Source organism: Zonotrichia leucophrys, chromosome Z (genome assembly GCF_028769735.1).
Source record: "Zonotrichia leucophrys gambelii isolate GWCS_2022_RI chromosome Z, RI_Zleu_2.0, whole genome shotgun sequence".
Classification (NCBI taxonomy): Eukaryota; Metazoa; Chordata; class Aves; order Passeriformes; family Passerellidae; genus Zonotrichia; species Zonotrichia leucophrys.
Window position 1 is genome coordinate 10,824,235 of NC_088200.1, and position 13,343 is coordinate 10,837,577.

Consider the following 13,343-nt stretch of genomic DNA (forward strand, 5'->3'; position numbering starts at 1 on the left):
ACGTCGGAGGAGGGGGGATCACATCAGGAGATGGGGGATCATATAGGGGAAGGCAGCATGACACCGTCGGGGGATAGAGGGCATCGCCTCAGCCAGGCAATTGCCGCACTGAGCCCGAGGGAGTGCCCAGTTGAGTCACAGGCGCCGTTCCCGGTCAGGTGTGCGGGACGGGACGAGAAGGGACGGAACAGGTCGGGATGGGGCAGGACGAGAAGGAAAGGGACGAGATGAAACGGAACGGAACGGGACGGAACGGGGCGATCGGCGGGAGCAGCCGTGGGGGCAGCGGGGGCGCGGGGGCCGCGCTCAGCACCGGGGAGAGCTCCGCGCCCACCGCGCATGCCCCGCCCCGCCGGCGCGGATAAAAGCGCTGCGCGGAGCCCGGCGGCGGCAGCTGTGCCAGTGCGCCAGCCCTGTCACCTCTCCAGCCGTGCCACCTCTCCAGCCGTGTCCCCGCACAGCCGAGTCCCCGCACAGCCGGCACCGCACCGCCGGCACCTCGCCGTGCCGTGCCGTGCCGTGCCCGGACCCTGCCGCCGCCCCAGCAGCGCGCCCGCCGCCGCCGTCGCTGGTCAGCCTCTGGGGAAAAAGCTCCCGCGGACCCGTCTCCCACCCTAGTATGGGATGGGCGAGCCCTGCGAGCGCGGTGCCTGCTCGCCTGCCTCTGGCATAAAGGAAGGAGCGGACAGGGAGTCCTGGGACACGCCGCTGGCTTTCCTGGAGAGCACTCAGATGGACAACGGGAGCAACGTGTCCTTCCTGCAGTTCTTGAAGACTATCAACCTGGAGCGAGCCGACGGGATGCAGGGGGACAGTTCTGACGTGGTGCGGATTGTCATTTCACTGGTGTACTCCGTGGTGTGTGCCCTGGGACTGGTGGGCAACCTGCTGGTGCTCTACCTGATGAAAAGCAAGCAGGGCTGGAGGAAATCCTCCATCAATCTCTTTGTCACCAGCCTGGCAGTGACTGACTTCCAGTTTGTGCTGACCTTGCCATTCTGGGCAGTGGAGAACGCACTGGACTTCAACTGGCTCTTTGGCAAGGCAATGTGTAAGATCGTCTCCTATGTGACAGCAATGAACATGTATGCCAGTGTGTTCTTTCTCACTGCCATGAGTGTGGCTCGATACCGCTCTGTGGCTTCAGCCTTGAAGAATCAGCGTCGAGGAGACCCGCTGGGTGGCTGCTGCTCTGCCAAGTGGCTTTGTGCACTCATCTGGCTGTCAGCTGTCCTGGCTTCCCTGCCCCATGCCATTTTTTCCACCACTGCCACTGTCTTTGATGATGTCCTCTGTCTTGTCAAGTTCCCAGAGGGCCGAGGCAACAATGCCCAATTCTGGCTGGGTCTGTACCACATCCAGAAGGTGCTGCTGGGCTTCCTGGTGCCGCTGGTTGTCATTAGCCTCTGCTACCTGCTCCTGGTGCGCTTCATCAGTGACAAGCACGTGGGCAGCACCTGCAGCGGCCCCAGCATCAAGCGCCGCTCCAAAGTGACTAGGTCAGTGTCCATCGTGGTGCTGTCCTTCTTCTTGTGCTGGCTGCCTAACCAAGCACTTACAACCTGGGGGATACTCATCAAACTCAACGTGGTGCACTTCAGCAACGAGTACTTTCTCTCCCAAGTGTACCTCTTCCCCATCAGTGTGTGCCTGGCACACTCCAACAGCTGCCTCAATCCCATCCTCTACTGCCTCATGCGCAGGGAGTTCCGCAAGGCACTGAAGAGCCTCCTCTGGAGGATCACCTCCCCTTCCCTCACCACCATGCGCCCTTTCACTGACACCACCAAGCCTGAGAAGGAGGAGCAGGCCCTGCATGCCGTGATGCCTGTCCAGCCTGTCCCTGCTGCTCCCCGTGCTGCAGCCGTGCAGGCAGAGGTGGCCTATTACCCGCCCGGGGTGGTGATGTACAGCAGCCGCTATGACCTGCTGCCTGCCAGCTCCATGGAGCAGCACTGCTGAGAGGGCAGGGGGCTCTGGGGGCTGGCACAGTGCCAGATGTGGCCTGGGGATATTGAATGCCTGGTCAGGACAAGGGGAGGAGGGATGAGTAAAGGAGGACTTGTGTGTGAGAGATGCTCTTTTGCGGTTTTGTCTGCCCTCGGAGACACTTGATGGATGTTGCTGTCTGGAAGATGCACCTTGAGCTGGAGAACAGGACTAGGACGAGGTAGTGGTGGGATGTCTCTATGATGCTTTTTAGTGCTTCTGCCTGTGCTGGGGAGCAAGGACCAATGAGGGTAATGGGATCCCAGACAGGGAGGATGCAGGATGTGCAAAGCAGGACAGGGAGGTGAGGGGCTGGCTGGGGTGGACTGAGGCTGGAAGGCCTTAACCACGTCCCCTCAAGCTGGAGTTGCAAGCAGCCCTCCCATCCTGTGTGTTTGTCTATAGCAGGGAGAGGGAGCTGAGCTGCTTTCTCCCTGCTGCAGGACCCTGTAAACGTCACTGCTTCCTGGGCTCCACTGAGGGCTGGGGATCAGACAGCCTCTCTTCTATTTCAAACCTGCCCTGAGGGGAACAGCCAGCACAAGTGGCTACAAAGCTCCTGCTTGTTCAGGCTTGGCGCCTTTCCCCTCTCTTAGGGATGTGGGAAAGAGCAGGGACAAGGAACACTGTGCTCCCCTCCAGATCAGTGCAGGATCTGCTTTTCTAGCTACCCCCCATCCCCCCACCTGCTGCCAGGGCATAAAGCAACCCAGACAGACAAAGAGAAACCCAAGGATGGAATTTGCAGCTTCATGGGGTGTTCCTTTGCCTGGGTTTGGAGGGAGGGTGTGAGCCCCCTGATACTGCTCCCCAGCCTCTCTCCAGGCCACTGAGGGGAAAGGAAACCTCCCAGCCCAGACCGTGGAGATGCAAGACAGCATCTCTCCCAGGGCACTGAGGTTGCAGGCTTAATTTTTGCTGCACTTCAGACTGTTCATATTTCACTTCAGGAAATCAGCACAACTGTAAATAAAATATTTTAGAAAGGGGAAAAAGAAACACCCCTAGCCACTTCAAATCACTTGCTCTGGGATACTTCTGGGTTCACTTAAAACCAAGCACAAAGGCTTTAGTTCTGCTGAGGGTTTGCACTGACTCTTGCCAGTTTTTCAAGCGAAGTTCAGTTCAGGTCCTCCAGTCTGAGCAGCCCTAGGGCCTGCAGTGCTTATGTAGCCTAGAGAATGTCAGGGATTGGCCTTTACCAGCCTCTATTCCACAGAAATGCCTGAGAAATAATCTGAGGCTTATCTGAATCAAACTTTTAGGGGGATGAAAAAAGTGTAATTTTAAGCTGTGAAAGTTTTTATGATGAGGCTATATATCTACTTAAAATATCTTTTTTATTATAAGGAAAAAGATTTGAAACCAAAAGTTCAAAGCATTTGTTTTAAATGATAGGAAGGTGCAACATTTCTGGTTTTGATTTCAGAACACAAGTTCATTAATCCCTAGTACTGCATATAAGATGATTATATAAATACAATTTTCAAAACTGTTTTCTATTTCCAAACCCTTTCCTTGCAGTCTAACTTCAACATCTGCCTGATTCTGCTATAAAGGCATTTATGCAGAGGGTTGTGTGTCACCTCTAAGTACTGACATGGAGAAAACTTGCTATTTCTGTCCAGAGAAAGCTGCTACCCCGTGTGGCAATTACACTTTTGAGACTCTGTTAGGTGTACTGAATTTGTTGGTAACTCCTGTTGTAAAATTTGTTTGATCTGAAAGCAGCTGGTTCTGCTACCTGCAAGGAGAAGTTATCTTTTTTTCCAAGGCAGAAAAGACTTCTCCAGCCTTGGGCATTTGCTAACGAGGAAGATACTGATTTACAAGTTGTCTGAAGAAGAGCAGCAGAAGTGAGCTGGCAGCTGATGGGCACACTTACACAGATGCAAAGACTCCGAAGAAATCAGACATATCCACAGAAGAGCTTGAGCATCTAAGTACTGTACAACTGCCTCTCTAACCTCCTAAATCCTGACTTGGTTGACCGGTGAAGTCTGTAGGTACTTAAGTTTTTTCTAGTAAAATTTTTGTGCCTAGAAACCTGTTCCTGAGCATGCCTAAATCTGCTTAATTCTGTAGCACTTATTTCTGTGCTTAATGGGGATATTTCTGTTGGGGCTGGCCACAGTGAGCATCCTGTGAGGGAGGCAACTCTGCATCCTGACACGGAAGACCCTGTGCCAGGCCACACTAAGTCAGAAGCGGCTGTGAACTCAACTAATTTCCCCCATCCCTTTGAATCTGTGCCTGGATGTGCTGCTTCTGTTCCAGCTTCAATGTATGTGCAGATTATGCTCCTTCCTCCTCCCTTGTGAAATGCTAAATTAGTGGTCACAGCTATCCCCCACAGCCTGAGAGATTCAGTTCCCTTTTCCACATCCCAGGGGAGTGGCTTAATCTCTGGGCCACTTTGTGACTGTGCTCATATTCTCTGGCCTGAAACAGTTCCCTGTTGCCTGAGTTGCTCAGTGTTGCTGGATCTTTATGGCAACAAAAGCCCTCAAACTCGGCTTGGCAGCACAGTGGTTAGGGTGTAATCTCCAAAGAGGAATTGTGGAGAGATTTTTTCAGCAAATACAGAATAGAAATTGGATCCAGATCTGGGTTGTAGGTCTCCCCTTCCCAAGGACAGTGGTCAACTTCCTCCCAGCTCCTGTTTCAATTAAAGTTCCAGTATGCTATCTAGGAACCCGAGGTCTTTCTAGATCTGCTGGTAAAGCAGCTTAATCTGCTAAAGGATTTGCAAAAACCTGCATTTCTGGTGTGGGAGAAAGCCCTAATTTCTGTGTTGCAGGTGAAGAAAGTTGCACAGTTGTATGAGAAAAGGTTACCATAAGCTCTTAATTCCAGAGTTCAGAGAGAGATTCATGTTTCTGTAGGCCAGGAGAAAGTATCTAAATTAAGGACATGGGAGGAATCTCATAGCCAGATGCTCTTCTTACTGTTTGCTTTTGAACAGCGTAATTTCTTGCTTAACTTGCTGGAAAATTTTTCCCTATCTGATGTTTAACTGTTCTTGTGCATTGAATAAACAGCTTTCCAAGCATCTGAAGTGTAACTATGAATTTCAGTAGATAGCAAGCTGCCTGAAAGACAGCCTCTGTGGTGCTCAGCATGGCAAAACCCATGTGCTTTTGTGGGTGTCAGTGTAGACATAATTTTGTACCAGGAAAACAACACAGTAAATACAACAGGTGGTGTTCAGAACAACACATAGTTAGCCCAGAGTGTGTACCATTGTCAGTGGAAACCCCAGGTGTCTGATCACTAGAGACATAAAAACCTCCCATTTGGCAAATCACCCAAACATGGAAATACCTTGAGAGTATGTAGGGACTGGACAATGAAATTAGTGGGCAGCTCTCTCACAAGCCACTGATCCACCCAGTGTAAGTCATGGATCTGCTGTTTCAAAGAGGCACATTGCGTCCACACTTGGCCAAATGTTGATTTAGGGCAGAGCAGGAGCCCAGGCTGTGCAGGTCAGTGCATTTCCAGCCCAGCAGAGAGCACTGCTGTAGCGATGCATGAGCAGAGAGAAATCCTGCTTCACCTTGGCCGTGAGTCCCTGCTAACAGCCTGAAATCTGTCTCTGAGCTGCATGGGCACGGGCACCAGCCTAGGTCTTGGCAGAAGCTGCAGTTGCTCTGTTTGCATAGGGTGTGTGGCCTCAGCAGAGGATCATTCCAGCTCAACAACAAATCCTACTGAGTATCCCGGGGTTTCATAAGTAATGACTACAACACCCTTCAAAAACTCTGTTTCCTACAAATGTTCATGTCTTTGTTTGTAACAATCATCTTTTCATTTACTAAAATAAACATTGCTGAAGGATACAAAACAATACTTAGAGAATTCTTGACAAGATTTGCCTGCTTTGTCTCCTTCTGTTACAGAGTCCTGGTGGGGTGCTGGTGGAGAGGTGCCCTTGGTTATAGAAGGGTAGGGACCTGAAGGTGCAGGCTGACATCTAGTGACAAACTGAGGGAACCTTTAAAGACCGGATATTTTCATTAGGCAAAGACTTTGATTCTTTAGGGACGTTTAAGTGTCTCAGCCCCTTAAATAACTAACCAAGGTCTTAATGCAATAACAACCCCCAATTGCATTTCCAGGTTTCCCTTTGAAATGCCTCTTCGGTGGAAATGCTGTTTCACTCTCTCCGTGAGTTATTCTGGCACTCACTTTAACAGTAAAAAAAAGTCCAGTCCCCTCCATTCCCATTCACGACTGTAATTGATTATTCAATTGAGTGTGTGCACAGAAGCTCTGATCTAATTTGTATGCCTGAGCTGGAGCAGGAGCAGATATGGGTGTGGTGCAGCTCAAGGACATTAGATTGAGAGCTTGGAACTTCCTTTTTTAGTGAGAGTTTTTTCTCAAAAGAGAATTCCTATTTTTCCATTTAAAGGGGGTTACTGAAAATATCTTTTTATAATGATGAGAGTGATAGTGGAGCCCTGGAAAAAGTTAAAGATAGAATCCAAAATGTTAAGCTTTATGTTTTCCCAGATCAACTGCACCTGTGTAAGCAGTAAGATAAATGATATAATTGTTAGATGTGATGATTGTTTAGTAATTAAATATAATTATTATATAACCATAAGAAGAATAATGAGAAACTGTGTTGGAAGTTCAAAGGGGGGCTATGTTTAGCTGAAATCTATGTAAACAATATAAGTTTAATAATTAACATGAAAGTTATATAGCAGTAGAGTATAAAACACGCTCACCTCGAATGTGTGGTCAGAATCAGATTTGGGTAATACCCCGATTCCCAGAGCTCTTAAATAGAAAGCACCACATATAATCGCTACGTGATTATGTGTTTTTGAATGCTAACAAGAGCAGTTAAAAGAATCTCTTGTAGGTACAATCCCAGTAGCAGTCAGTGCCATGAGTAGCCAGTTAACTCATTCCCGTGCTCAAGTGTAGCTGATAATACCCATTAGCAGGTTTCTCTGTCTATGTCTGTGCATAGACTCAGAATCCTTCCCAAAATCTTAAGTGTAAAATATAGATTCACAGGATGGCTGAGAAAATTGGGCCAAACAATCAGCTGCAGACAGAAGCAGTTTCTTTAGTTAACATTTTTTTGGAAACATTGACTTACTGGTTGGAAAGGACTGATTACTATTCTGTGTGGAAAATCACAAAATAAAGGTATCTTACTCAGATACCAGCTTTTTCCCTTAATCATCCATTTCTTGGGATAATGAGATACTGTTTCTCTAAGGACTTGTGTTTTTCCTTCAGATCAGCTGAATGAGTATGGTCAGTAGTACAATGGCCAAATTACCTGTTCAACACTGACTTCTAAAATCATTGTTCAATGAACCCTCCCACTTTTGCTCAGCTGAACCACACACTGGATGAAACAGGAATCTTGTGGAAAATTACTTGTGTCTGTGTTTGTGAAGAAGTCTGATCAGCACGCTGACATCAGGTGGGTGACTCCAGGGGCTTGTGCCACCTCTCAAGGGGTCCTTACTGGGCTGAAGAAATGGTGTGACAGGAACCTCAGGCATCTGCACCAAGGGGATAACAAACTCCTGCACTCTCTGCACCAGCACAGGCTGGAGCCCAGTTCACTGGAAAGCAGAGAAGAAGCTGGGGACAAGGTGGACATGAGCCAGCAAAGGGCCCGTGCAGCACAGCCCAGCAGCATCCTGGGCTGCACTGGGCAGGACACCGAACATCTCCAGGGTTGGGAATCCTGCAGGCCAGGGAGGGGCTCCTGCCCCTCTGCTCAGCTCAGTCGGGGATACCTCAGAAGGCTTTATCAGTGTGTGTAAATATCTGATGTGGGTGGGATTGAAGAAGAAGAAATCAGACTCTTCTCAGTATTGTCCAGGAATGGACGAGAGGTAATAGGCCTTTCAATTCCATCATTGAAATGTAAGGGAAAAAACCCCTCTCAAATGGTGTGGTCAAGCACTGGAACAGGTTGCCTGGAGAGTTTCCAGCTTTGGAGGTGCTCAGAATCTGACCTAACGCTTACTGTACTTCTTTAGCAATACTGTGCTGAGCAGGGGGCTTGGACTGGGTCATCTCCAGAGGCCACCCCAACCATTCTGTGCTTTTATGTGATTTTCTGATAGCAAATAGATTGCTCTGGATGTGTCTTTGTTCCAATGAAGTGGAATTAGCATTAGTGTCTGTCTTGCTTGATGTTCATTCTGAAAAACCTCTACGAATGTTATGCCCTCAAACAATCTACTACTATGTATTTCAAATCACCTATTCAGTGAGTTTTAAAAATGTTTTAATTACTTTTAATTTCTGCTGAAAAGGTGGAGGGGGCTTAGAGTAAATATAGTCTTCCTCTTTTCCATCAAAAGTCACTTCCTGCTGAAATCCAGTCCCTTATTCATAGGCCAATCCAGTGATGGATATAGAGGTATAGAGAGCAAACCATGAGGTCCTGAAGGTGAAAGAGATCCTTCTCTTAGGAGTAGTAAATAACTGCTCAGTCTGTAGAGTGGATCATAACAGGGAAAAGAAAAGTCTGGTTCAAATTTCAGATCTCATTTTCAGAGATGTAAACTGAAATATTGAATTTTGAGCACACTTAATATAAACTAATTCCAAGGAAAATATTCCAAAATGCAAAATCCCTGTCCATAAAAGAACATCACCCTTTGATAAGGCACCATCTTTTTCACAGAGAGAATCATAGTTCCAAAAGCTGTTTTATTGCCATGTTTTGCAGTGTTATGGTAATCTAACAATCTAACAATATTTGGGATATATTTCTTAAAGGCCTACTTGTTGAGATTTGGAGTTTTGTTTGAACTGCAGCAGTTACTAAAGAAAAAGGTAGCTCAGCCCTCAAAATCTGTGGAAACTGAATAACTTGCAGGTTGCATTGCAAGCTAACCTAAATTTTTTATTTTTCAGTCAGATCTGAATATTGGAAAAACCCCATATAATCTGAGATACATCTGCACTTATACAGTGATCTGCCAGTTGTGCAACCCCAGTGTAAAGGTCCAGACTTCAACAAAAGGCACCTCTGTCAGAAACGTTTCCCTTCCCTCTTGTCACTCTTTAGACTCCACAAATCTGCCGTTTGTCACATTTCCTTCTCACCGTCTAACGAGCAGAGAGGCCTTGAAATCAGAGGTGTCCCAGACTCTGGTGCTGCCTCCCTCTGTGCTGCCCCCATGTCCCCCCACCTCTTGATGCACTTTAGCTGCTGTGAGCCAATGCCACAAAAACTCCTCTGCCAAACAAGCGGGAAAAGGCTGCACTGCAGGATTGCCTCTTGCCTTCAGCACTGAAGGCTTCCAAGGCCAGATCCTGCCATAAGTTCGACGCTAAATGTGTCCATGGGGGTCTCCCACCACCGCATGTCCTTAGGGCAGTGCCTGCAATGCATCGGGCAAGCTGGCAACGAGCAGCTTTCCTTGGCTGTCTAAGCACGAAAAGGAAGAGAGAACGGGATGCCAGCAGTGAGGGGAGAGCGGAGGGCAGGGGAGGGGACAGGGGAGGGGACAGCGGAGGGCAGGGAAGGGGACAGGGGAGGGCAGGGGAGGGGACAGCTGAGGGCAGGGCTGGGCAGGGCTGGGGGGCGGCTCCGGAGGGCGCCGTGCTGGCGCTGAACAGCAGGGAGCAGTAGAGCGCCCGACTCCCTCCGGAGCCGCGGGAGCGGGCCTGGGAATGGGCCTGGGAATGAGCCTCAAGAGTGAGCCTCGGGAGTGAGCCTCGCCAAAAGCTCCCCGTGCTCTGGAACTTCGCACCACGGGAAACAAAGGGCTTGCTCATCCCAGTCTGCTGCGCAATCTATTGTTCTCAAAGTAAAGAAATTCTTCATGTTCAGGTGGAACTTTCCATGCCTCAGTTCCTGCCTGTTGTCTCTTGCCCTGTTGCTCAGCACCACCGAGCAGAGCCTGGTCCCTGCTCTGAGCCCTTCCTGCAGACACTGACAGACATTGATGAGGTCCCCTCACAGTCACCTCTTTAGAGGCTGAACATGCCCAGCCCTCTCAGCCTTTCCTCACAAGAGAGGTTCTCCAGTCCCTTGATCACCTTTGTAGCTCTCTGCTGGACCCACTCCAGGAGCTCCATGGTTTTTTTTACTGAGGAGCCCAGAACTGGGCGCAGCTCTCCAGACAAGGCCTCACCTGGGCTGAGCACAGGGGCAGGATCTCCTCCCCTGGCCTGCTGCCAGTGCTCTTCCCAATGCACCCCAGGACACCCTTGGCCCTCCTGGCCACAAGGGCACTGCTGGCTCATGGACAGCTTGTTGTTCACCAGGAGCCCCAGGTCCTTGTCCTTCTGCTTTCCAGCAGGCTGGGCCCAGCCTGTACCGGTGCCAGGGGTTGTTCTGCCCCAGGTGCAGGATGCTGCACTTGCCTTTGTTGAACTTCAGACAATTCCCTTCTGCCTGAATCTCCAGCCTGTCCACCCTCTGGGGTGTCAGTCACTCCTCAGCTTTGTGTCATCAGTGAACACCCGGAAGAGGCCTCTGCCCCTTCCAAGGGTTGAGGTGAGACTCACTGGTTCCAGTTCCCTGTGTGCTCTTTCTTTCTTGCCTGTTTTGAAGACTGGGTGACATTTGCTTTCTTCCAGCCCTCAGGCACCTCTCCTGATCTCCATGACCTTTCAAAGATGATCATGAGCCCCCTGGCTATGATGTCTGCCAGCTCCCTCAGGATTCGTGGATGCATCACGTCAGGGCCCATAAAAATTACAAATAACTTTTCACAGTGCAGTCTTGAACAAGTGACCCTGAACATTTGCCTCTTAAATAAATAAGATAGAGTGGCTAGAGAATGGAAATAAATGCTGGAAACTTAGAGGGGAAAATTTTGTTTTATAGCTCATTATTTATAGCTTTGTCATGCCAAAAATATTTACAGACATTTTACAGCAGATACTTCCACCCAATCCTTCTACAGTTCAAAAATATCAAATGTCACCATTGCCACATTCACTTGCACCATCTTTTGACATGCTGCAGGGGCTGGTAGTGATTCATAGGCACCAATGTGAAAGCTGTGAGTTCTCCCAAGGCAAAGACATTTATGATTCATGCTGACTTGTGTAGCCTTTCTGGGAAAAAAGGTTTATCTGCCACAAGACACCTGAGTTGCTTGTTTACAAGCAAGTCAAAGAAACTTAATGAGAACACTATGAAACACAGAATGAACACTGAGGAAAAAAATCAGAATACTTTTGACATTAATAAGACTTCAAGTCCTCTAAAGAAGAGTCCAGAAGTTCCTTTAAGGATTTGCTTGCGTCACATGCCTGCTTGTTAAAGGGGAGTAAGTGGCAGATGTTGGTAAGAGAAAGAAAAAGTAAAGTGCCATGAAGATAAGGTGACAGACTTGTCTCCTGCCTTGCCTCATTTAGCCATGACTGTTTCTGTGAGAGTGGGAGAGAGGAGGGTTGGTTATCACAGGACAGCTCATCTTTGAGAGGGTTCAGAGGAGGAATACAAAGATAAATGAAGGACTAGAGCATCCCTTTCATGAGGAAAGGCTGAGGGAGCTGGACTTGTTCAGCCCCAAGAAGAGGTGACTGAGGGGGTGTAGACCCTCCTTCACTGGAGATATTCAAGAGCCCTCTGGACACAATCCTGTGCCGTTTGCTCTGGGATGGCCCTGCTGGAGCAGGGAGGCTGGAGCAGATGACCCACTGTGGTCCCTTCCTACCTGACCCATCCTGTGATTCTGTGTGGTTTGTCTAAGTGTATCATTTACATAAGCATGATACAGAGAGGATCTTTATTTATTTGATTTTATGTATATGGAAATAAAACCAGATGAGAAAGATCAGACACAGGGTGCTTGTAACTTTACACTCACATCTCTGCTATAAAGTTGATGTTAAGTACAGTAAATAATCATTTTGATAATGGCTCAAGTCCAGAACTGGTATAAAGGCACAGAAGAGGTGGAACTTCTTAAATTAATAGCATTACAGTGCAATCCTTCAAAACCTTCAACATTTTCAACATTTTAGCATTTCTTTTGCCAAAATAAATATTTTATCCCCTTTCACGTATTAGTAATGTATTATATTAGTGACATACATTAGTAACATTTCTATTGCTAAAAGAAATACTTATTTTATCCCCTTTTATGAGTTAGTAAGATTTTATATTGTTTTCAGTAACACTTGAAATACATTTTCAACTTCAGAATGAGCACCATCTTTTTTTTTCGTTTTTGTTTAGATACTGTTTTCCAAATTGTATATACTTTTTTTGTCAGTTTGCCATTTCTAACAAAGACTCATAAAGATACTGTCTTGAAGTCCTGGGAACAATACAGGATGTTTTTATGGAGATTTCCAGAGAAAAGATGACTTTAATGTTTCTGTCGTCTGTAGCCAACAGTGGGTTTTAAAGGGAAAGATCATGAGGTCGTGAGAAATGATGAGTTCCTGAAACAATTTTCTCTGAATAAATCTGTAAATAAAAGCACTGATATACATGATCTGTAAATAAAAGCACTTCTCACTTCTCTCTGCAGGTTCAGAACCCGCCTTGCATTGCCATAGATTTGTGGTTCCTTTGTGGGCCTGAATCAATGCCAGCATTCTCTTTGTGTAACAGAGCAGGGACAACATCGACCATTTAAATGTTAATGTTCTAATGGTGTTAAACCTCAAAGAAAATATTGACAAAGACATAGTAAACATTGCAAAATTTCTTTTACAGCCTCACAGTGGAATCAGAGGTTTATGACCTCAGCTCCTGGTGCACAAGTTTACGTGGTGCAGTCCTGTGAAACCAGATCACTTCCTCCTTTATCTGTTTTTATGGCTCCATAGATGCCTTGCTCTTCCCTTGAAAATTCATCCTCCCAGGAGATACGGAGATAATGGAAGTTAGTGACTTAATGATGGCATAAAGGTAATTGGGAAGACAACAATCCTTCATTTTCTGTCTTCCTCCTGTTTGTGCCTGTTGAGGCCCTTGTGCTCCAGCTGTCTCTGCACCTGCAAACTGTTTCAAACAGTCCAGGGGCTCTGTCTTCCCAGTCTTTCTCTTTCATGGGTGTGAAATGAAGAGCCACAAAACAAAAGAAACCATGAAATGTGGCTTCTTCGAAAGGCAGGAAGGATGCAGATGCTGTGGTGAGGTTTGCCACACACTGAACCTTTTTTGGAGCCCTCAGTGGAGACAGTCAGCATCAAGAAAAGGTATCTGATGCTCCCACAGGCTTGTTAAAATTAATAAGAATTTACCTAGGGGAAAATTGATTTTCCTGAGAATATGTGACTCTACTCTTGAAAACATAGAGAAAGGATGAAGCTGAAGCATCTCTGCAGAGGCACTTGATGCTGAAATGTAACCATTTATTTTTGGTGTTGTCAGTTCATGTCTTGCAGAA

General features: G+C 47.4%; 1 protein-coding gene across 1 annotated transcript; it reads left to right on the plus strand.

Annotated features, from left to right (window-relative positions):
• The first annotated feature begins 403 nt into the window (after positions 1–403).
• Positions 404–5,041, plus strand: RXFP3 (relaxin family peptide receptor 3). Its single transcript, XM_064736381.1, has 2 exons — positions 404–2,170; positions 3,514–5,041. Exon 1 carries the CDS (start codon positions 625–627, stop codon positions 1,960–1,962), a length of 1,338 nt encoding a protein of 445 aa, XP_064592451.1. The 5' UTR covers positions 404–624; the 3' UTR covers positions 1,963–2,170; positions 3,514–5,041.
• The last annotated feature ends 8,302 nt before the right edge of the window (positions 5,042–13,343 follow it).

Excerpts from the sequence above, each read along its gene's own strand:
- RXFP3 (XM_064736381.1), top strand. The coding sequence starts at position 625 with ATGGGCGAGCCCTGCGAGCGCGGTGCCTGCTCGCCTGCCTCTGGCATA.